We start from the raw sequence: 22,922 nt of genomic DNA, 5'->3' as shown, positions 1-22,922 counted from the left end.
GAAATGATTCAGACCCCTGGGGGAACCTGGACTCCTTACTGTGGTTGGGATGTGTCCAGCTCACATCTCATCTGCATGCAGGACAGTCCTGATGTGCCCACCAGGGCCCGTCTTCCCTCCCATCTTCTCAAGCAGGGTCCTTGTTGAACCATTTACATCCTTGGCCCTAGGTGGCCCCTCCAATCTGGACTCTACCACCGTGGTCTCCAAATTTTCTATCATGTCCTTATGAGTCAGGATATTTCTAGAAATTACTGGAAAGTGAAAGAAAAATGGCAGTAGTAGAGTGCTTCCTTGGTGGGGGAATCCTAGACAGGACCTCCCTTCCACATCTTGACCACCCTGGGAAAGTAGCCCTGCCCCTGCTTTACCTCCATGAGGCTGGTGATCCTCAGAACCAGCTTCCCGGAGACCCTGTAAGGGGCTGACACTGGGCAGGACGATGAGAGCCAGGGAAAAAAGAAGGATCTGGAGAAAGCAAAAGGACACTTGAGCTGTGGAGACACTAATGGAAGGAACCTAAGGGCAGAACGAACAAAGGGCAGTTGGAATCATCAGGGATGGGAAGGTGAGTATGGTTGGGACTGGGGGTGTCAGGATGGAAGTGTGGCAGAAGATGGTGGAAGTAGGGGGAGACAGGAAGTAGACAGTACCAGAACACAGGTGCTGGTCTGAGCAGCTTTGTTGGACGTTTGGGCAATGAGCGTCTGCAGCTGGCGGAGCTGAGTTACCAGGGAGCTAGAGAAGGATGAATAAAGAATAAGCTCCCCTGGGAGCTGGGGCACAGGAATGGTGCCCCCGTGTGCCACACACCCTTTTCCAGGGGTGCACACTATGCTTTCACTTACATGTTGTGCCTCTCCAGCTCCTGGACTTTCTTCTGTAGTTCCTGGTTCTGTGCAGAACAGGCAGCCACCCTAGGGAGTGTGGACAGGTAGGACCGTTTGCAGTCAGGTGGTCCCTGACCTTGCCTTCCTTGGTAAGGAGGGAGGCCCAGACATACCTGCTCTCTAGCCCATCAATGTACTCCTTCTTCCGACGCCGACTGTCCTGAGCTGACTGCTTGTTCCGGATCTTCCTCCTGATCTTCTTAAGGACCCTCTCCTCTGCCTGAGGGCCCAAAGTGTGTCAGTCCTGAGCCCTTAACCTCCCTCAACTACCCCTTAACCTTGTAATACTGGCTCTTTCAGAGGCCACGATGAGACGGGTTGGGGTTGGGACTGGGAGGCCCTTTGGGGAAGCATGTTACCTTGGTGAGGGGCAGGTGAGTGGGCAGGGAAACCCCTTCCTGTCCCAGCAGACGCTTCTCCTCCTCTGTAAGGAACACGGTTTGACAAGGCAGCTGGTAGAGTAGAGAGCAGGGAAGGTAGATGAGAGGTGGAGAGGGTTTTCCCTTTTCTGGCACCCAAGGCCACACACCCCTGTATGCCTTTAGGAAAATTTCCCGTTTGCACTTAGGAGTAAATAACCATGAAGTGAGCGGAGGGAAGGGACCTTAATTCAGACGGGCTCTGGACCAAGCCCAAGGGACCTTCTGGAGCTGTGAAAGGAGACCTTACATCTTCTGCCCCCAGACTCAGGATGTTGGCACCCTGAGCAAACTAGGGAGGGCTTGTTCTGGTCTGCACCTCCCCAGAGCTTAAGGGTATTTGAAGACAGGGAGGAACACACTAAGGTGGGGTTTGCTTAATCTCACAATAAGCAAATGATTCACATTTGGCCATTAACTTCCACTTGGCAGTGTGTTATTCCATCAGGTCAACCTCAGGGAGCTCCCTGAGGCAGTGGCCCACTTGCCCTCAGGGTCTCGGCTCCACTTTTGAGACTGAAGCTCTGTCTCGTCTCCAAGAACTCCCATGGCCAGCAAACTTAACATCTTGTAGGAACATAGTATGTGGAGCAAGTAGACGACATCTGGGGAACCTGAGCCTGCCCACTGAGTAACCTGGCTTTCTGATACTCTTTTTTTTAATATTTTTAATTTATTTATTCAGAGAGAGAGAGGCAGAGACACAGGCAGAGGGAGAAGCAAGCTCCATACAGGGAGCCCGACGTGTGACTCGATCCCGGGTCTCCAGGATCACACCCCGGGCTGCAGGCGGCGCTAAACCGCTGTGCCACCGGGGCTGCCCTGATACTCCTTTTTGAAATACTTATGCTTCACTTTCGCTTAAGAGGAATTTGTTTTTGCTTTTGACTCCTGATGGTCTTTGGCTTTTAACCAAACCATTTCTTGACTTCTTGCCTTTTCTTGATGACCCCTTCTTGCTCTCCTGAAGCCACAAATTCCCCAGTGTTTTGATGCAAAGCCTAGAAATATCAGACTTTTTAGGGTCCCTTGATTCTGAGTTGCTTGGCTTCCACTCTGGTCTCAGCTTCAAGCACAGCCTGGCCGAGAGCTGAGAATCTGTTCCCTGTTTCATACACAAGCAGTTCTTCCCAGTGACTCTTGGTTGACAGTGACCTGAGCAAGACCCCTGCTCACTCCCACTGCAGGAACCAATGTGGTACACAGTTCCAGTGGAAATGGTGGCACTTGTTTCCATACCCTGTTTCTCGTAGCCGGCTGGATTCCCAGGCAGCCTGTTGATGTCCTAACCCAAGGCTGAAACAATGGCTGGCCGTGGCTGAGCAAACTGCACACAAGGTCTGGGCTTTCTTCCAGGCCCTATCCCCAGATTCCCTGACCTAACTTTCTCCTTAACTGAGTCGTCACCACCACACCCCCAAGGGCTTCTGTCTCCCTTGTCCTTTCCTGCTCTTAAAGTTGCTCATGCCACTTTGATGTTCAGGCCCATTGACATGAAAAATTGGAGCAAAGAGTTTAGCATCAGTTTCCCCCTCTCAAGCCCTTTCCCCATCTGTGTGGGTACATATCTTTGTACCTGGGAGTACTGGATCCAGCTGACTGAAGACTCACCAGGGTGGCAGGAGGCACTGGGTTCACACTGCCTGCTCTGGGCAGGGTGTGAGTGTGAGCATCAAGGGGTAGCTCGCAGACCACGCAGGCCTCAGGCACTGGAAGTGGTGGGCTCCACTGATCTGAGGGAGACACAGGTGACCAGGAGAAAGGAGATGAAGGGCCTTGGAGAGGCACAGGTTGGGGAAACCCCTTAGCCCAAGGACTAGGGCTGGACCTGAAAGGCCAGTGTCCCCTTCCCACAAAGAACACTGACCTAGCTGGACAGAGATGAACCGCCCAGCTGGCCCTTCCATCCTCTGCAAAACCCCTGCCTCAAAGACAACCTCACAGAGAGCAGGGGAACTGGGTGCCTTGGGGGCATGAGGACCATCAGGATGGCCAGGGTCCTCTGAGATTCCACTGTCACTGCCAGGAGATGCTTGTGAGCAGTACACTTCATTGGGGTCGATGAAAAGCTTCAGAAAATCTTCGGGCTCACTCTCTTGAAGGCCCTACAGAAGGAGAGAGTTCTGGAGTGCCACCTGACCCCAGACTCGGATTCGCCGCGGCCCTGGACAGCTCCTGGACAGCCCAGCCCCACCTGCGCTGTCACACTCACACTGCCTGGCAGCCCCTGCTCAGGGGTCCCGGGAGCCTCTGCATGGGGGCAGGGGGCCCCCAGCTCCAGGAAGGCCCCTGCCGAGAAGACCTCTTCTGGGGGCTCCAGCCACTGGTCCAGCAGGTCTGGGGCTCGGAGGTCCATTCTGCGGGCAGAGCTGCAGGAAGGTGAGGGCGGCCTGCCTACCGAGCGGCTGATTCCCCCTCCTTCCCTTCACCCTTTCCTCACCTGCCACCGGGGGTCTCGTCTCGGGCCTTCTCTCCGCTTCAGACTTGGGGGCCGACTGCCGCCCTGGCCCTGCCCTGACCTGCCCTCCCCACCCCTCTGCAGCCCGCCGACAGCCTTTCTTCCCTCCAGGATCTCGCATCCTGGACCTGCCCAGCCAAGCCCCGCCCCCGGCCTGACCCCGGGATTGCTAAGTGGGGGGTTGGGAGCCTGGACGTCCGCCAACCGGACTTCAGGAAAGCACGGGCCGCCCCGTCCTTTGCGTCCGTTTCTCCTAGCGACAGCAAATCTTCCTGAGGGGTTGGGCTCTTCGGGAAAGGACGGCGATGACTGTGGCCGCAGCATACGAAGTGCCGGCCGTCACTGGTGTCAAAAGCGGCTCACAGGCTGGAAAACAAAACCGGAAAGCCGCGCGACCGGATCGCTGGAGACTCGCGCAAGCATCTCCTCCCCCACCCCAAGAGCTCTTTCCACTCTTGAGTTTGATTGGACGCAAGAGATTTAAGGGGCAGCGCGTGGAGCCAATAGGAGTGCCGTGTCGGGGCAGGCTGCGCGCTGACTGATCGGGCAGCCGCCAGGGAGGATCCGCGAGCCCGGGGGCAGGTGCTGGGAGCGGATACAACCTCGGCCAGGCTGACTTACCTGTCGGCCCGGCTGGAGCTCTCAGGACTCCGCTAACTGGCGGGGGCCAGGGGCTGGGAGCCCAGAGGATAACGGCCGCCGAGGTTGCTGCAGGAATTCGTCCTACTGTTTGCATGTCATGTCCTACATCTGTCGAGCTCGACAGTGGCGTCCCCTATTTACCACCACGCGACCCTGGGGCAAGGAGCGTTTCCTTAGCCTGACCGGTGAGGACACAGAGCCGGGACACCGACGGGCCAGGAACTCACTTGAGATGCAGTCGTGCAGCTGCTCTCAGGGAAGAAGGCAGGAAAGTCTGGGGTGTGGATCCAGAATTCAAATTGGTATTCTCGTAAAATGCGCACGTGCTGAGAATAAAGACAGGAACAGGACTTAGTATTTATTGAGTGACCGTTAGCATACTCACATTACTCACACAGTTTCCATAGGAAGTCATAGCTGGAAGACAGAAGTGACTTTTTCAAGGTTATTCTGTAAGTAGAGCCAGGGTTTGGAGGCCTGAGCTCACATTGTTTGCACTCTGCTATCTTGCTGGGGTTTTCTCAGATTTCCTGCTCATCTGCCTGCATTCCTGCCCAAGGACTGAGGAGACAAGGTAGGCTTCCTGGATTGATGCAGAGTTCTAAGGAAAGCTGGAGCTGTCCTTGCGGAGATCTTTCCTAGAGCAACAAAGGCCTCAAGGGGCTTCCTACAGGCTGCGTTTGCAGAGATGATTATGTGGAAAATAGAATCTGCTTACATTAATTAGAACTGGATGGCATCACTTTTTTAAATTTTTATTTATTTATGAGAGACAAGGAGAGAGAGAGCGAGCACAGAGACATAGGCAGAAAGAGGCAGGCTCCATGCAGGAGCCCGACGTGGGACTCAATCCTGGGACTCCAGGATCATGCCCTGGGCCAAAGGCAGGTGCTCAACCGCTGAGCCACCCAGGCGTCCTGGCATCATCATCTTCTAGTACGACTTCTCTTTCATCTGCTTTATCAAATTCCTGAGAAGGAGAATGACTTGCTTAAGATCACACATCAAAGTAGATGAGTGCGTGGCTGGTTCAGTTAGTGGAACATGAGGCTTTTGATCTCAGGGTTGTGAATTCAAGCTCCACGTTGGGCATTGACCTTATTTAAAAATAAAAATTAAGGGATGCCTGGTGGCTCAGCAATTGAGCTTTGCTTTTGGTTCAGGGCGTGATCTTGGAGTTCAGGGATCAAGTCCTACATAGGGCTATCTCTGTCTCTCATGAATAAATAAATAAAATCTTTTATAATTTTTTTTTTTTTTTTAAAGAACACATAGGGACAGCCCGGGTGGCTCAGCGATTTAGCGCCACCTTCAGTCCAGGGCGTGATCCTGGAGACCCGGGATCAGACCCACGTCGTCGGGCTCCCTGCTTGGAGCCTGCTTGTGTCTCTGCCTCTCTCTGTGTGTGTATTCTCATGAATAAATAAATAAAATCTTTAAAAAAACAACACATAAAAATTAATATTAAAAAAACAAATTGAGGTATCTGGATGGCTCAGTCAGTTAAATGACTTTTGAATTTTAGCTTAGGGGATCCCTGGGTGGCTCAGTGACTTAGTGCCGCCTTCAGCCCAGGGCATGATCCTGGGGACCGGAGATCGAGTCCCGTGTCGGGCTCCCTGCATGATGCCTGCTTCTCCCTCTGCCTGTGTCTCTGCCTCTCTGTCTGTGTCTCTCATAAATAAATAAATAAAATCTTAAAAAAAAATGAATTTCAGCTCAGGCATGTTCTCCAGGTTCTAGGATCCACCCCGAGTTGGGGTCTATAATTAGTGGGAGACTACTTCAGGATTCTCCCTCTCCCTCTGACCCTCCCTCTGTTTTTTTTTTTTTCCTCTCTCTCTCAAATAAATAAAACCTTTAAAAACAAAAACAACCAAATTAAGGTATAGCTGGGACAAGTACCCAGGTGTCCTGTCCTGTCTCCCAGTCCATGATTCCTTGTTAATGCTACTAATTTTCAATAATCTTAAGGAGCACCTGGGTGACTCTTGGTTTCCACTTGGGTCATGATCTTCAGGTCTTGAGATCAATCCCTATATCAGGCTCTGTGCTCAGCATGGAGTCTGCTTGAGATTCTCTCTCCCTTTCCTTCTGCCCCTCCGAGTCATGCTCTCTCTCTAAAATAAATAAATAAATCTTTAAAAAATAATAATCTTGAAAGCATAATTTGCCACAAACCATAGCATGCATAATATTCTCAAATAGTTTGGAGTTTTCTCCTTAAAAATTTATTTATTTATTTATTTATTTGAGAGAAAGAAAGCACAAGCAGTGGGGAGGGGCAGAGGGATAGGGAGAAGCAGACTCCTTGCTGAGCAGGAAGCCCAGTGATGTGGGGCTGGGGCTGGATCTCTGGGAGCAGATGCTCAACCAAGTGAGCCATCCAGGCATCCCCAGAGGTTCCTCTTAACACTAATTTTTATCTTTAAGAGCTTGGGGGACACCTGGGTGGCTCAGTGGTTGAGCGTCTGCCTTTGGCTCACGTGATCTTGGAGTTCCAGGATTGAGTCCCACATTGGGCTCCCTGCATGGAGCCTGCTTCTCTTTCTGCCTGTCTCTGCCTCTCTCTGTGTCTCTCATGAATAAACAAATAGAATTGTAAAAAAAAAAAAAAGCTTGGAACAGTAATAAATTTTTTTTTCAGCAATAATAATTATTAAATGATGGTACAGTTCTTTCCCATTTCACTTAATCCTAATCTTAAGAGTCCTATCTGATTCCTTTCTCCTGGACTCTCCCTCAAGAAGTGCTCCCATTCTGACTTAAGGAAGTTGCTGGCCTCTGTTCCCAGAGCCTTAGAGCCATCACTCTGTCTCTTCTTGAGACAAGGTCTTTCTGCCTTTGCAAAGACTAGGCTGAGCCCCCTTCTTAATTTCTTCTTTTATATCCTGCGCTCCCATGCAGTTAGAAGAGGATTCTGATAGCACAGGGAATGTGGATCAAAAGATCCAGCCTGGGGATCCCTGGGTGGCTCAGCGGTTTAGCACCTGCCTTTGGTCCGGGGCGCGATCCTGGAGTCCCGGGATAGGGTCCCACTTCGGGCTCCCGGCATGGAGCCTGCTTCTCCCTCCTCCCTGTCTCTGCCTCTCTCTCTCTCTCTCTCTCTATGTCTATCATAAATAAATAAATCTTTAAAAACAAACAAACAGGGGATCCCTGGGTGGCTCAGCGGTTTGGCGCCTGCCTTCGGCCCAAGGCGTGATCCTGGAGTCCCGGGGTCCCACGTCGGGCTCCCGGCATGGAGCCTGCTTCTCCCTCTGCCTGTGTCTCTGCCTCTCTCTCTCTCTCTATCTGAATAAATAAATAAATAAATCTTAAAAACAAACAAACAAAAGATCCAGCCTAAGGAAACAATGAGGATCCTGAGTAGAAAATGATGAAGTTTTGGAATATAGGTGAGGCCCGTAGCCAATGAACAAGAAAGAATTCTTGAGACGTCTTTGGTGCAAAATGGTGGTTTTATTAACCCCCAGGGATGGGACCCGCGGGCAGGAAGAGCTGCTGCCCGGGCCTGTGAGGGGTGGCTGATTATATACCTCGGAGTTGGGAGGGGTTTGGCGATACCTTACTCTCTAAGGAATTTTGAAAGCAAGGTTTCCAGGACCTTGAGGGGGCTAGCTGTGGTTGGGAAAAGGTCACTTATTACTGTCTAATAAACTCTGAGTCATGAGACCCTTCAGATGGATATCGGTGGGCCATGTGCTTGGTGGGGGTTTAGAGACAGGAGATTTCTTTTTTTTTTTTTAATTATTTTTTTTAAAATTTTTTATTTATTTATGAGAGAGAGAGAGACAGAGAGAGAGAGAGGGAGGCAGAGACACAGGCAGAGGGAGAAGCAGGCTCCATGCACTGGGAACCGGACATGGGATTCCATCCCGCGTCTCCAGGATCGGGCCCTGGGCCAAAGGCAGGCGCCAAACCGCTGCGCCACCCAGGGATCCCGAGACAGGAAATTTCTAAAGGAATTTTTATATGTTAAAGTAGATTTACAGGATGGCGGGGGGTGGGGGGGGGGTGGGGTGGCTAAGATTGTCTTTGGCCTTGGCAAAGTATGAACATCCAGGCAGTTGAGCCGTAGAGGAACGTCCTCGGTTCCTGTTTCAAGGACTTGTCAATGTGCTTTGTCCTCAGTCAGTTCTGTTTCCCCATCAGAAAATGCTTTGGTGCAGGGAGGCCAGGAGAGCAGGGGGAGAGGAGCTGCAGAGTTCAAGGTGACTTTGGAGGCGGGGTAAAAGAGGGGGTACCAGCAGTCCCGCACACTCTCAGGGTGGACAGAGGACTCACAGCAGTGAGCTCAGGCCACTGGTTGCCGAGAAGGGATCCTTCTCAAGAGGTGCCCTCTCTGCCAGTCGGCCTCGTGTTTCTCCCTCGCTGTGAGCGCTGGGAAGCCCAGACAGGAAGAAGTCGGTCTCAGAAGGGAGGCTTTCCCTCTGGCGCCAAGATGCACAGGAGGGGCCTTACAGCCTTCTCTAGACCAGGAAGAAGAGCTCAGCAAGCCGGGCGGAAGACTTGGGAATGCGGGTGGGCCCGGGCTCTGGCCTAGCCCTCAGGCGTCCCAGCTTCCGGCCAGTCGGGCCAGTCTGACCGCCCAGCTGCGCCCCAGGCCCCGCAGACCCACGCCCCGCCCCCTAGCCGCCCCGCCCCCGCCAGCCAGCCTACCGGTCTCGGATTGGTCTTGGGGAACGTCACTCCGGATCTGGACCCGCCCCTGGAGGCCGTCATTGGCCCCCGGAGGCGAGGGGGCGGGGCGCGGTGGGGCAGGGTCCCGAGTCGCGTAGGATCCCGGCGGCTGCGGCGGAGGGGCCTCTGGCGAGGTGAGTGTCCGACCTGGGCTGTGCGGGCTGGGCGGCCGGGGGCTGGCCGAGGGCGGGCGGCGCCTGTGGCCATCTGCCCGCCGCTCTCCGCTTCGGGCGCGGCGCTGGGCAGACCGGAGCGCGGACGGACCGAGCCCCACACTCGCCTTGCCCAGGTGGCCCACGAAGCGCCCCGCGACAGCTCAGCTCCGTCTGCCGCTTCTGCGGTGGTCCCCGCCTCTCCTCTCCCGGGAGCACCCAGCTCCAGGTGTAAGGGTAATGAGTCGTCCATACCGCCCCGACGCCGGCTCCCCATCGCGGGGTCCCCGAAGGGGGGCTATTTGAAGGGGTGAAGCGTTGGGGGGCCGGGAGCCGTTCCCGGTACCGGGGAGCCTGAGTCACACCGGGCTGGAGAGGGTGCAGGGCGGCAGGGTGTGGGAGCTCTCCTCGGCTGACCAGCCTTCCCCTTTGCTTGGCCCCATCTTCAAGTGGCCAATACCCCACTCACTTTGTCTTAGGTGTGACCGTCGTTGGAGCAGCCGCAGCCACCATGGGGCCCTGGGGAGAGCCAGAGCTCCTGGTGTGGCGCCCGGAGGCGGTGGCCTCCGAGCCTCCAGGGCCCGTGGGGCTGGAGGTGAAAATGGGGGCCCTAGTGCTGCTGCTGTTGCTCACGCTCCTCTGCAGTCTAGTGCCCATCTGTGTGCTGCGCCGGCCGGGGGCTGGTCCTGAAGCCCTAGGTGAGCCTCTGCTGTCCCTGCTGCCTCCCCAAGGCTGGGGTAGGGAGGGCTCTGGGGCTGAGGATGTCCACCTGAAGAGGGGAAGGTGAGAGTGACCATTGCTTGGGTTGGGGCAGTGAGGCTCCAGGGGTGCGTAGCTCACGGGGTCTGTGTGCTCCACTCCAGCCTCCCGCCAAAAAGCCTTGAGCCTAGTAAGCTGCTTCGCAGGGGGTGTCTTTCTGGCTACTTGTCTCCTGGACCTACTGCCTGACTACCTGGCTGCCATAGATGAGGCCTTGGCAGCCCTACACGTGACGGTGAGCCCTTACTGGCTGCATGTGACCCTGTGTGGGTGTGTTCGATCATATACCTGTGGGACAAGTGGCGCTTGCCGTGGATGGCACTCAGCATGGGACCCTCTGAATTGGGGTTTGTAGTTATGGGGCATAACTCTTCCGGGGGTGCTTGTCCTCGCCCCCAATCCCTCTGTGACTGCTGTGCACTCTCTGGAACAGTGAGAGGAGCCTCTTCCCAGGCATGTGACCTACTCTGAGTTTCTTGTCCCAGCCTCCAAGAATCCTATTCGCTCTCATACTACTTTCCTGAAGGGGTTAGCAACAGAGGGCCCTACGGGCTTCGGAAGGGTGGGAGGCCTGGAGTTCCTGACCACAGAGGCCATAGCCCAAGGAAGTTGGATGTGAAGGGCAAGTACCAGACAGAGGAAAGTCTCATGGGAAAAACTGAGACAATCATGTGGAGATGCCAGGGAGGCACCCTGTGCTCTTCCACTTCCTAAAACTGGGAAGTAACATGGGATGTACCTTCTGTGACTGTGACTCTGTGTAAGTCTGAACAGCCCCATGAGAGTGGGTTAGGTGGGTAACGTGGTCCTTTGTGTGTATGTACCTTCATGTCACACTTTGTGTAACCTGCATCAGTGACTCTCGGGGGCGGGGGAGTGTCTTGCACCTCCTCCACTGGAAGCATGTGGAAACATGTTTGGTTGTCACAACTCCTGGACAGAAGACTTTGTTCTTGCTTTTGGCATCTAATGGGCATCAGCTAGGGATGCAGTTAAACACCCTGCTGAGCACAGGACAGCCCTCCAAAATGAATTATCCAACCTAAAATTTTAAATAGTGCCGAGGTTGAGAAACTGGTCTCTATATAGTACTGTGAGTGACGCTATAGTCTGTGTGATTGTGTATTATTCTGTGTTTGCGTAACTGAGTGGCCTGCGTCTATAGGGGATCCTGAGTCTGTACAACTGGGACTCTTCTAGACTGAATTTGACTCCTTCCCCATTCTTGGCCTGTCTCCTGAACTTGCTGCTCTGTCTGCCTGCAGCTCCAGTTCCCTCTACAAGAGTTTATCCTGGCAATGGGCTTCTTCCTAGTCCTGGTGATGGAGCAGATCACACTAGCTTACAAGGAGCAGTCGGGGCCACCACCTCGAGAGGAGACGAGGGCGCTGCTGGGAACGGCAAATGGTGGGCCACAGCACTGGCACGATGGGCCAGGGGTTCCACAGGCAGGTGGAGCTCCAGCAGCCCCTTCAGCCCTGCGTGCCTGCGTACTGGTCTTCTCCCTGGCCCTGCACTCGGTGTTCGAAGGATTGGCAGTGGGGCTGCAGCGAGACCGGGCTCGGGCCATGGAGCTGTGCCTGGCTTTGCTGCTCCACAAGGGTATTCTGGCAGTCAGCTTGTCTCTGCGGCTGCTGCAGAGTCATCTGCGAGCGCAGGTGGTAGCTGGTTGTGGGATCCTCTTCTCATGCATGACACCTCTGGGCATTGGGCTGGGTGCAGCTCTGGCAGAGTCTGCGGGGCCACTGCACCAGCTGGCCCAGTCTGTGCTGGAGGGCATGGCGGCTGGCACCTTTCTCTATATCACCTTCCTGGAAATCCTGCCCCAGGAGCTGGCCGCATCTGAGCAGAGGATCCTCAAGGTCATCCTGCTCCTTGCAGGCTTTGCCCTGCTCACTGGCCTGCTCTTCATCCAAGTCTAAGGGCTCCAGGTGCTCTTCCCCAGGGTAAGCAGGAGCGGAGAAGGGAGGTACTGAGGATCCAAGGGTTCTCCGGGAGGTAGGGATGGAGTCTTTGGGACTACCTGACCAATGACAGGGATGTGGTAGACAAGAGCCTGGCCCCAAGGGACTGGGGATAGGTGACTAAAGATGACTAGTGATTCCTATTGGGGAAGACTGCTAGAGTCCAGGGTCAGATACTACATACAGGGCCGAGCTGACACTGGGAAGGCTGCTGTGGGATGGAGGTGTAGAGAAGACACAGCTCCAAGTCAGCAGTCCTGCGTCTAGCCCAGTTCAGTCCTCTGTCTCTTGAGGTGGAGTGGACTCCTACTACTCTTTCTTAGCTCCTAATCTATCTTCTGCTTCCTTTCTTCCAGGGAACTAGTGCCAAATGGCCTTTTCCTGCCAGTTTTGGTACCTTCTCTGGCTTCTTTAGTCCTGCTCACTTCTCTATTTTTAAAGTGCCAAATAAATCCCTTCCCCTTTGTCAGAAAGCACAGTGATGGCCCTGAGCCCTACCTGAGACCTCATGGGAGGGGCCCTGCTTGCTCTTTGTTAGGGGCAGCAATGTTTGCTGAGTTGAGGCTGGCGGGGGTGGTGGCAGAGCTCCTGCGCCCTAGGAGGACGATAGGGACACGGTGCCGGTGCCCCGTGCTCAGGTGATAAATACTGAGCTGCCAAAACTTTTTATATCAAAGGAGCCCAAGGGGAAGGGGGGAAGGCTCATCCCCGCTATTTTTGGGGAGGGAGGGCTGTGGATAGAGCCATGTTCTCCAGAATCTATTTTACTAACTGACCTGTTTTGGGACTTGTTACCCGAATAAAAGCAGTTTCTATACGTTTGTACAGTGCCTCGGCTCTTTCATCTTGGGCGAGGGGTGGGCACGTGGCCAGTCTGAGAGGCTTGAGTCCCAGTCGTACTATCCCTGCTCTCACGGTTTCCATTCAGGATCCGTAGTCCCCTTCCCTGATGACCCCAAATTTCCCTCTTTTGTTCCTTCCTTCTTCCCGCCCTGTCTCCACCCCTTCCCCTTCCTCTTCCTCCCGGTCCTTCCCTCCCCTGTATCTCGCTCCCCTTCGCGCTCAGAGGCTCCAGATCAATTTTGAACTACTTTTCCCAGCTTGCCTCGCGCAGGGAGGAGCCGGGGGGAGGGGCCAGGCTTTCAGGCCCCGGGGCCCCAGCGCTACTGGGAAATGAAGTCCGCTTCCTGCTCGCGCTGCTCGCCTAGGGCCGCGCAGGGGTCACGTAAACAAACTACAGTACCCGGCGGTCCCCGCGCGCGGCAGGTCCGGGCTAGGCTGGGGCCGGGTTCGCGGTGCTCGCCGAGGCGGCGGCGGCTGCGGCTGGAGGCGCGAGCCGGAGCCCGCGGCGGGGCCGTGGCTTGTCCGGGAGGGTGGCGGGGAGGGACGCACAGGGAAGATGGCGACGGCGGGCGCGAACGGGCCCGGCTCGGCCACGGCCGCAGCTTCCAATCCGCGTAAGTTTAGCGAGAAGATCGCGCTGCAGAAGCAGCGTCAGGCCGAAGAGACGGCGGCCTTCGAGGAGGTGATGATGGACATCGGCTCCACCCGGGTGAGGGGCCGCCGGGCCGCGGGAGCCCAGAGAGCTGTCTCGGAGCTGGGGACCGGGAGGCGGGGCGGGGGCGGGCGCCGCCGCGAGGGAGGCGGAGCGGGGCCGCGGCAGTCCGCGAGACGCGGGTGGAGGGCCGCGGGGCGGGGGGGGCGGCGGGCCCGGCTCCCCTGTCGACGCCCCGGGGACGTTCCTGCACTGGGGCGGGGGCATGGTCCGGGTGCCCGGCCCGGCCCCTCCGAGTCGGGGATCTCCAGCCGGTCGCTCTGCCCCGCGGGGCCACTCTCGGCACTTGCGTCCCTCCGGGAAAGGGCCCCTGAGTGGTTTGCGCCGCCGCGCTGGGTCTGCTGGGGCAGGAAGTCCCCTCCTGAGTCCCTTCCCTTTGCTTCCTTTTTCAAATATTTCTTGTGGTTTTCCGACGAGAATGAAGGTGAGGTCCATTGCTTACGGACTGTGCTTGATGTTTTCCCTGGCCGCCGCGGAGGGGAGGTGGGATTTTGAAGCTCCGAAGCGGGTAACCAGTTGGCGACAGGTTAGGTTTGCTGAGCTTTCTAGGAAGACGGCTGCCTTGTGGTCAGTTATAAGGTGCCTTGGAGGGACTTTTCTGTGTAGCGGATGTTCATTCCCACATAGTTCCAGGAGGGAGGCATCCTGGCAAATTTGGCTTTGGAACCCCTCTGGCCTTCGCTTTTTGTTTCCCGGGACTGGATGTCAGAGGGAGTGAGGGTGGGGAGTCTGCCCAGCTGGTATGCAGTCCTAATTTAGGGACACTTTACTCTCAAAACAGCAGGTGAGGATATTGCAGTGATCCCCCAGGGCAGGGAGCTAGAAGGAACTTCCGGGGAGATGGTTCAGAGCTCTCTGCTGATCTGATGGGTTGAGTCTATGGCTGTGGTTCTGCTGTATTCTTGCTTCTGTCTCCCCTGTTAGTTTTTCTTGTGTTTCTTCTCCCCCTTTTGGTCTCTAGAGACTGTGTGTCCTAGTTTGTGGGAGTCAGAACAGAGAGACATGGGGAAACAAATGGTGCACACATACACAACTCCCTCTAAATGCCACAAGGATCATGATCTAACTGCTGACTGCTCCCTGGAGGAGCTTTTGATCATGGTGAGTGTGGAGGCAAGAAGGTAGGCAAGAAGCTCAGCTTGGGCCTCTATCCTCTGTCTGGACTGTAACTCCAGCAGAGGCATGGTGGGATTTTAGGGTTTGTGTGTGCAAAGAGAAAGGCTGGGAAAAGCTCAGAGCTGAGGCCTCTGACTTTGTAATGCCTCAGTTTGTCGAAATGCCCCCTCCACCCATCTTGCAACTGCAGGGTTACTCCTCTGCTGCACATACATGTCTAGTGGGCATACAAGGCCAGGGTGTCGGTACCCAAGGGTCTAAAGCTAGAGATAAGAGATCTGGGGCTTAGCTTGTTATCTGGCTAGGAGAGGCCTCCTTTGAGGCAGATACAGCCTAAGGTCCTCTACTGCTGAGAGGCTGGGGTTAACACATGTATTAATAGCAATCTTGAGTGGCCCAAAGGTTTATATGGTGTCTGCTACACTCAGTGGGCTGGCCTCTTGGAACAGAAAGTTAGTTCTGATGTTGGCCTGTGCACAACACTGCATGATCCCCGAAGCTCATCAACTGCCCTGGGTCTAGTTTTTGGCTGGTTGCAGTGGTTGAGCCCCAGAAGTAGATGTTCACCTCTCACAGAGGGACTTAAGATCTGTAGACAGACTGACGCTGTGCCGGACTGAGGGTTGTGGCTTCTCACTGCAGTGCTGGATACGTTTCCCCACAGTGGGGATCGGGCCAGGGACATGGCTCTGCCTAGGCTGAACTTGGCTATTGATCCTCCTCTCACCACCCTTCTCAAAGCTCCCCTGCCAGTTTGGGGGCTTTAAAGCTAGGTGGAAGAAGACTGCCTCCTGATTTTGGCACTGGTTTTCCAGCTAGGAGAGCCATCATTTCCTAGATGTTCTAGGGTGGTGCAGGATCCGCGTAGCTTTCCTAATGCTGGCCAAGTGGCAGAGCCTAAAAGCCTGTGCCCTCCAGAGTGGGAGGGAAAGAGGCTGTTGATAATGGCTCTGTGGCATCCACCTGTGGCCTTCCCCTCATGTTCCAATTAGTCCTGGACGCATCTGGAAGGGAAAGCGGAGGTGCCTAATAGGCACCCTTCCCAGGAGTTAAGTCATATGACTAGCCTGGGGGCTCCCTGCAAGCCCTCAGGGACTCTGTTCAGGCTGATGCCAACTGGGACAGGCCCTGAGCAAAGTGTCAGGCCCTGCCTGGCAGGGTAATGCCAGCCATGAGTGCTGTTGGTGGTCTGCAGAAGAGCTGGGCAGATTCCACACCCTGTCTGCCCAGCTCTGGCTTTTCTTTTGGCAGCTTTCCTAAATGCACCAGCAATAGTGGCATACCCTGGGGAGAGATGGCCAGAGTAGCCAAAGGATAGGAACGGTAGTCAGAATCTTTCCTGACTTTCCCACTTGTCCTCCATGTCTCAGTTACAGGCCCAAAAATTGCGATTGGCCTACACGAGGAGCTCCCATTACGGCGGCTCTCTGCCCAACGTGAACCAGATTGGCTGTGGCCTGGCCGAGTTCCAGGTGAGTGGACAGCAGCCCAGGGGGAGCACAAGCTGTCGGGCAGCTTCCCCTGCTGACTGACCTATCTCTTTTGGCAGAGCCCCCTCCACTCGCCTCTGGACTCCTCCCGGGGCACGCGGCACCACGGGCTGGTGGAACGGGTGCAGCGAGACCCCCGAAGGATGGTGTCCCCGCTCCGCCGCCACCCCCGTCACATATCCTTCACCAAGGATTCGGGCTGTCTGCAGGGTTGGGGACGGGATTCCACGTGAAGGGACACTGCCTGTGGGTTGGGCCCGTCTTGTGCCAGCCTCCCAGGAAAGCCGCCATCCAGCCTGCGTGGCTGTGCCTCATTCTCTCTGGCTGTGTGCAGCCTGCTCTTTGCTGCCAGAGCAGGCCACATGTCTCCTGCCGAAGGGGGTTTGGTCTCCCCTTCAGTCGCTGAGGTTTCACGACCTGATTCCCAAGCCCTGTCCAGTTACTCTCCCTTGTTCTTCCAACTCGGCTGGGCATGGTTCACTTTTCCATCCTTCAGCCCTATTGTTGCTGCTTGAGGAAGAGGGGGGGTACTTGCTTCTAAAAATGACTCATCAGTCTCCTCCAGTATTCTCCTCTCCCCTGGTCTCTGATCCTCTGACCCCCTCATCCTTGTCTCCTTAACTGGTGCGGCTCACGTCGACAGCTCTCCCTATAGTCCTGCCTACCTATCTCCTCCCCCGGAGTCCAGCTGGCGGAGGTCAGTGTCTAGGGCAGACAGGATCTCCTGTCTACTCTCTGACATGTCTTTGGGGGAGTTTGGGTCGGGGCTAGGCTCTCTGGGCAGGCTTGGAACAGTACCTGCTCCATAATGCAGGGCTGGGAGGGGTGAGGGTAGGTGTAGTAGGTGGGTCAGAGTCCAGTCTTGGCCATGTTGACACGGGCAGCCGAGCCTCCCAGGCCAGCCAGTGCAAGACCAATGGTAACTGTGGCTGGCTGGGGTGTGTGTGTTGCGAGGGAGAATGACTGCCTCTCAACAGAAGTGGGTGCCAACTGCACGGTTCTGGCGCTCAGATTTCCGAGTCTCTCCTATCTATGGTGTCCTCAGTGGCCAGTTGCTGGGCTCCAGGATTCCCATTCAGCTTGTCCCGACAGAGACAGGTTGAGAATATCCAGATCTCTTAGCTTGATTGTGGGAGAGGGGTCATGGGTCACAGGTAGCAGAAGAACCAGAAAGGAGGCACCGCGCCGGGTGCCCAGCCCTGTCCATCTTGGCCTGGGCTGCATGGCTCTCTCCAGCCCCTTTCCTGTCTGTTTGCCTTTCTCCTCATGACCTTGTGTTTCCACCCCAGGACGATGCCCTGGGGCAACTTCCCTGCAGAGAAGGGGCAGTTGTTTCGACTACCATCTGCACTGAACAGGTGATGGCCCTGGCCTTCTCTGTGCCACGTCTCTTATCTGTGCTTTCTGGGCCCTGCTCCCTCGCCCCACCCTGTCCCAGCCCAGCCAGTGTTTTCCCCCACTGAGCAGGGCACAGGAACCGGGAAGACGGGCACAGGTGCCAGCTCATGTCCTCCACCACCCCCCACCCCCCCGCCACAGGACAAGTTCTGACTCTGCCCTTCACACCAGTGTGATGAACCCCAGCCCTCAGGACACATATCCAGGCCCTGCCCCTCCCGGCATCCTGCCCAGCCGCCGCGGAGGTAAACGGCCCTGGCCCCGGGCAGGGAGTAGCCTGAGAAGCTTTGGTTCGAAGTGGGTAGAGAAGTATGGACTGTACCCAACTCTACTGCATTCTTTGTAGGTTTTTTGGATGGTGACTTGGGCTCTAAAGGTATGTTTTTCTTGCCATTTGTGGGTCCTGATACCCAAGAACCTCTGGGCTGGTGTTGGGGGCTTCATGTCGGGCCTGAAAGCAGGGCTGGCTCCCACTCGCCTCTGCTCCCTCTCCGGTCTGACTGGCTCCTTCTCCAACCCTCTCATCGCCAGTCTTTCTCTTTCAAGTCCCTGCTGTTGAGGAGAACTTACTAGATGACGAGCATCTGCTGAAGCCATGGGATGCTAAGAAGGTCAGTGTGATGCCCTGCCCTCTTCCTTCTGTGGGACAGGCCCTCCTCAGTCCTCCGTTCCCACATTCTTTATCTCTCCTCAGCTGTCATCCTCCTCCCGACCTCGGTCCTGTGAAGTCCCTGGAATTAAGTAGGTGCCTCTGTGAGGTTGGCCAAGGGGCTGAGGGGAACGTGAGAGGCCAGCCTCCATGCCCTTCCCCGACCACCGCCCCCATCTACGGCTCTCCTCCCGCAGCATCTTTCCATCTCCCGACCAGCCTCCCAGCGTGCCCGTCCTCCCACCTGCCATGAACACAGGCGGCTCCCTACCTGACCTCACCAATCTGCACTTTCCCCCACCACTGCCCACCCCCCTGGACCCTGAGGAGACAGCCTACCCCAGCCTGAGTGGAGGCAACAGTACCTCCAACTTGACTCACACCATGACCCACCTTGGCATCAGCGGGGGCCTGGGACTAGGCCCAGGCTCGGGCTATGAGGTGCCAGGTGAGTGGTGGTCTTGGCTGTGTGCCGTGGAGCACTGCCTGGCTGAGGGTTGAAGGGGTGTGGGTCTGGCGCACCTGGGAGCTCAGGGACCGTGCACACCAGCCCTCCCCAGCATTCTCTCAGGCAGACGTGAGGGAGGGCAGCCCCCAGGTGGGCCATGCCAAGCTCACGGTCAGGGACAGAGCAGGGAGGACATCGTGCTGCCACCTTCATAGTCTGGTCGCTGCTACCCGTTCTGGGCGGAGGAAGGCCCGGCTCCCATCGGTAACGTCGGCATCTCTGCTTTTTGTCTGTGTCTGCAGGACTTCACTCTCCTCTCAGCCATCCATCCTTGCAGTCCTCCCTGAGCAATCCCAACCTGCAGGCCTCCCTGAGCAGCCCTCAGCCCCCACTCCAGGGCTCCCACAGCCACCCCTCCCTTCCCGCATCCTCCCTGGCCCGCCATGCACTGCCCACTGCCTCCCTGGGCCATCCCTCGCTCAGCGCCCCAGCCCTCTCCTCCTCCACATCCTCCTCCTCCACTGCCTCTCCTGTGCCGAGTGCCCCCCCTTACCCCACATCGACCCCTGGAGCCTCCCCCCGCCACCGCCGCGTGCCCCTCAGCCCCCTGAGTTTGCCCGCGGGCCCAGCTGACGCCAGAAGGTCCCAACAGCAGCTGCCCAAACAGTTTTCGCCAACAATGTCACCCACCTTGTCCTCCATCACTCAGGTATGCGTGGCTGCCTTCCGTCTATGTCCGTTGGCTTCCCCCCCTGCCACGTGTTCCCTCCCACCTTCCTTTCTTCAGACACCCCCTCCTCCCTTCTGTGCTCCCCTTCCATTCCTCTGTCCCTCTCACCTCCTGCCTGACGGGCACAAGCCCTGGGTAAGCTCCCCAGTTCCTGTCCCGACCCCGCCTCTTCCTAGCGGTCTCCTTGGACAGGTGGTATCCCGGCTGTGAGCCTCACATCCTCACCTGTAAAACAAGGATGCTGTTGTAAGGATCACAGGAGTCGCGTACGAGACATGTTTAGGCTGTGCCCACCCAGGTGCATGCTCCCCAGATGGAAGCTGCTTCTTCTCTTCTCCCTCTTCTCCTCATGCTTCTTTCCTTGTCTGTCTGTCTCTCATGCCTCCATCCTGTCCCATGCCCGCTCCCATTGCTGTCCTTCCACAAATTTCATAGAGTCAGGGGCTCTCGATCCTAGAGCCTCGTCTCTTCATGTTACAGATGAGGACCCTGCCCAGAGGGAAGGTTCACTGTGAGCTTACTCAACAAGTTAGGAAGAGTTGGGAGCAGGCTGAGAACCTAGCAGGGGCCTCTTCCCCCAGTGCTGAGTTATGTGGCTCCCCACCCCCTCACCCAGCCCCCACCCCCCTGCCCTGGTCTGCACCTCTACTGCTTCCTAGGATGTGTGTTCCGGGTTCCATCCCTACGCAGGCCCCTTTCCCAGAGGAAAGGGTAAGCCCGGGCCAGCACGGCTCTGCTCCCTTGGAGCTTAGAGTGGCCTGACCTCCCTTCCTCCTGTAGGCTCTCCCTGCCACTGGCCTCAGGTTCAGTGCATGTGGGCGCTTGCCTGTGGGCCATGCTGCTGCAGGCAGTGTGACAGTGCACAGCTTTGGAGCAGCTTCCCTCTGCCGGGAACCTGGGGCCTCCTGACACTGGCCTTACTCAGTCGCTTTCATTTTGTGTTTGAGTGTCGGCACCCAGCCCCGGGGCACCCCACGGAACACCCCCCTACAGAACACCGTCATGTGTGCGCTGAGGATGGTTGCAGCTTCACAGGGTGGGAAGCCCTGACCAAGCTCCCCTGGGGGTGTTCCTGAGGGGTAAGTATCTCCCCCTCTCCTTGCTTCTCTTTAGGGCGTCCCCCTGGATACCAGCAAACTGTCCACTGACCAGCGGCTGCCTCCATACCCATATAGCCCCCCGAGTTTGGTTCTGCCCAGCCAGGCACCCACCCCAAAGCCTCTGCAGCAGCCAGGGCTGTCTTCTCAGGCCTGCTCCATGCAGCCCTCAGGTGGGCAGCCCCCGGGCCGGCCGCCACACTATGGTACACTGTGCCCGCCTGGCTCCAGTGGGCATGGGCAGCAGTCTTACCTCCGGCCGATGAGTGACTTCAGCCTGGGAAACGTGAGTACCCAGGTCCCTGGCTTGGAAGCAGGGCAGGGGTTGGGGGAGGCTCAGAGAGGCCAGTGCAGGATCACTGGTGCACTCTGAATCGGGGAGATCCTCGCTCCCTCCTGATAACAGAGCACTGCCTACCTGAGGCTTCTCTCCTCCTGCTTTGACCCCTGCTCCTGCTCCCTCCACCCAGTGAGCTCTTTGATGACTGCTGCTCTCCCCTGAGTTCTTCCTGGCATGTTCTCGCTGTGTCGCAGGAGGCATGCTACCCATACCTGCTCCAGGCCCTGTGCTCCCTTCTGTTGCTCTGCCTGTGGCTTTCTTTCTGTCTGCTCTTATTCCTGGAGTCCAGGAGTGGGGGTGCTTTGCAGGGCAGGCAGGGTGGCCGGGACACCCTGCTGTGAAGGTCTCTTCCTCAGGGTTTGTCTGTGTGTCCACAGCTGGAGCAGTTCAGCATGGCGAGCCCATCAACCAGCCTGGCGCTGGATCCCCCCGGCTTTTCTGAAGGGCCTGAATTTTTAGGGGGTGAGGGACCAGTGAGTAGCCTCCAGGACCCTCATGCCCTCAATCACCAGAACTTGACCCACTGTTCCCGCCATGCCTCAGGGCCCAACATCATTCTTCCAGGTGAGCGGGTGGGTGGTGACAGGCACGGCAGGAGGCGATGATACATTTGCTGATGGGGTGGGAGATGGAGGGGTCCCAGAGGAGTTTGAGGGCCATGGATCCTCACTCATCTCTTCTGCCTACACAGGAGAGTCCTCCCCGGGTTTCTCTAAGGAGATTGCGGCAGCCCTGGCTGGAGTGCCTGGCTTCGAGGTGTCAGCAACGGGGCTGGGGTTGGGGCTGGGGCTGGAGGAGGAGCTGCGCATGGAGCCACTAGGCCTGGAGGGGCTCCACATGCTCAGTGACCCTTGTGCCCTATTGCCTGACCCTGCAGTGGAGGACTCATTCCGTAGTGACCGGCTGCAATGATGGGCCTCCTGGGCACCCCTCTCCGTGGCCCTGCCCCATCACTGTTCCTTTCCTCCCTTCCCCCTGGCCAGTAGACTCCACTCTCCCCCAAGATCCTCTTTCTAATGTGAATGAGGGATCCCAAGAGTGAGGAAAAGCAAGGGGGTTTGTCCAGGTGGCCCCTGAATTCTGCACAAGGGGTGGGCCTAGGGGAGCTCAAGGGAGGGCCTAAAGCACTTGTAACTTTGAACCGTCTGTCTGGAGGTCAGAGCCTGTTGGAGAGCAGGGGTGGAGGGGAGCCCCGGAGGCAGGGCTTGCCTAGATGCCTAGGGGTGGGCAGTGCCAGCCCCTCTTCACCACTCTTCCCATTGCAATGGAGGAGAGAGCCAGAGTGGATATTATTTTTTATTAAATATATTATACGTTAATAAAAAAATTATATCAAACACTTGGTGTGGTTTCTACTCTTGGGGATGCATTTGGGAATTTAGAGGATCCTGGGGGTGGGGTCCTTTTGCACCTTCTCATCACTGTTGGGGCCCCAAGCCTCAGAATTTGTACCCAGCATCGAACCCAGGAGTCCAGACTGAATGTAGGCTCCCAGGGCAGCACCTGTTCCCTCCTGTGCCCTCCCACCTGTCTGGGCTGAGTCAGAGGTGAGGCGACTGCTGCCTGAGATACCTGGTGTTTCCCCAGGGGCAGCATGCCCCCAGGTGAGGGCGTCTCCCCAGGATGTCCTAGGGGAGTGGCTGCTGGGGATGCCAGACAGGGCTCGGGTTGGTCTCCCCTGCGTCCTGGCCTTGGCAGCCTAGAGAACCTGGAAGACAGTGGTCCAGGGCCAGCCTCTGACCTCACTCCAAGTTGGCTACCTCCCCGCGCGTGCCCTCCCTGCCCTGAGTGCTGGCCTGCTCCCAGGGTTCCCGAGGGGTGCCTGTTGCCGCCACAGGCTGCCAGCCCCGCGCCCTCTCGGTGTCCATCCCACTGGCTCCAGCCTCGGCCCCCGCTCCCCTCCGGGCACACCCCGCAGCTCCGCCCTCTCTTCCTCTTTTCGAAGCCCTGCTCTTTTTCAGAAAGGGAACTGAGAGCTCGCAACCCAGGCCCGCAGGGAATGCAGTGCGCCTTAAGCCTGGAAGCCGGGGCGTCGCCGGGTCGGCGCAGCCCGGCCCCCACCCCCCACCTCTGGCCACATGTGACCGGGCCCCCGAGAGGGACGGGCGCCGTCGCCTGCGTGCAGGGGGCCC

The 22,922-nt window shown here is 56.8% G+C and overlaps 3 protein-coding genes across 10 annotated transcripts; 2 read left to right on the top strand and 1 right to left on the bottom strand.

Moving 5' to 3' along the window:
* Nucleotides 1–60: 60 nt before the first annotated feature.
* On the bottom strand, nt 61–4,070 carry CREB3L4 (cAMP responsive element binding protein 3 like 4). Of its 5 annotated transcripts, none has more exons than XM_041744407.1 (9): nt 3,504–3,889; nt 3,177–3,414; nt 2,921–3,042; nt 1,250–1,342; nt 1,004–1,110; nt 849–917; nt 654–738; nt 372–468; nt 61–254 (listed from the first exon to the last, which is right to left on the bottom strand). In XM_041744407.1, the coding sequence occupies exons 1-9, from the start codon at nt 3,663–3,665 to the stop codon at nt 61–63; spliced, it is 1,167 nt and encodes a 388-aa protein (XP_041600341.1). In that variant the 5' UTR covers nt 3,666–3,889. The 5 variants fall into 5 exon arrangements, with proteins under 5 accessions (XP_041600341.1, XP_041600322.1, XP_041600312.1 ...); XM_041744388.1 differs by having other exon boundaries at nt 61–468; nt 3,504–3,666; nt 3,750–3,887; XM_041744378.1 differs by having other exon boundaries at nt 61–468; nt 3,504–3,678; nt 3,750–3,877.
* Nucleotides 4,071–9,090: 5,020 nt separating this feature from the next.
* SLC39A1 (solute carrier family 39 member 1) lies at nt 9,091–12,784 on the top strand. 3 transcript variants are annotated; one of them, XM_041724249.1, is made up of 5 exons: nt 9,186–9,226; nt 9,382–9,481; nt 9,724–9,942; nt 10,108–10,238; nt 11,269–12,784. In XM_041724249.1, exons 3-5 carry the CDS (start codon nt 9,756–9,758, stop codon nt 11,923–11,925), a joined length of 975 nt encoding a protein of 324 aa, XP_041580183.1. In that variant the 5' UTR covers nt 9,186–9,226; nt 9,382–9,481; nt 9,724–9,755; the 3' UTR covers nt 11,926–12,784. The 3 variants fall into 3 exon arrangements, with proteins under 3 accessions (XP_041580167.1, XP_041580183.1, XP_041580173.1); XM_041724233.1 differs by lacking the exon at nt 9,382–9,481 and having other exon boundaries at nt 9,091–9,226; XM_041724239.1 differs by lacking the exon at nt 9,186–9,226 and having other exon boundaries at nt 9,233–9,481.
* A 447-nt stretch (nt 12,785–13,231) lies between these two features.
* On the top strand, nt 13,232–22,127 carry CRTC2 (CREB regulated transcription coactivator 2). 2 transcript variants are annotated; one of them, XM_041721943.1, is made up of 14 exons: nt 13,232–13,519; nt 16,009–16,110; nt 16,188–16,304; nt 16,764–16,825; nt 17,418–17,486; nt 17,668–17,771; nt 17,873–17,902; nt 18,073–18,137; nt 18,221–18,267; nt 18,373–18,623; nt 18,926–19,332; nt 20,467–20,736; nt 21,168–21,354; nt 21,482–22,127. In XM_041721943.1, the coding sequence occupies exons 1-14, from the start codon at nt 13,367–13,369 to the stop codon at nt 21,700–21,702; spliced, it is 2,085 nt and encodes a 694-aa protein (XP_041577877.1). In that variant the 5' UTR covers nt 13,232–13,366; the 3' UTR covers nt 21,703–22,127. The 2 variants fall into 2 exon arrangements, with proteins under 2 accessions (XP_041577877.1, XP_041577867.1); XM_041721933.1 differs by having other exon boundaries at nt 18,058–18,137.
* The last annotated feature ends 795 nt before the right edge of the window (nt 22,128–22,922 follow it).

Source organism: Vulpes lagopus, chromosome 1 (assembly GCF_018345385.1).
Source record: "Vulpes lagopus strain Blue_001 chromosome 1, ASM1834538v1, whole genome shotgun sequence".
NCBI classification, from domain to species: Eukaryota; Metazoa; Chordata; class Mammalia; order Carnivora; family Canidae; genus Vulpes; species Vulpes lagopus.
Note: the sequence above shows the minus strand (reverse complement) of the source record. Positions and strands in the feature narration are given on the sequence as shown.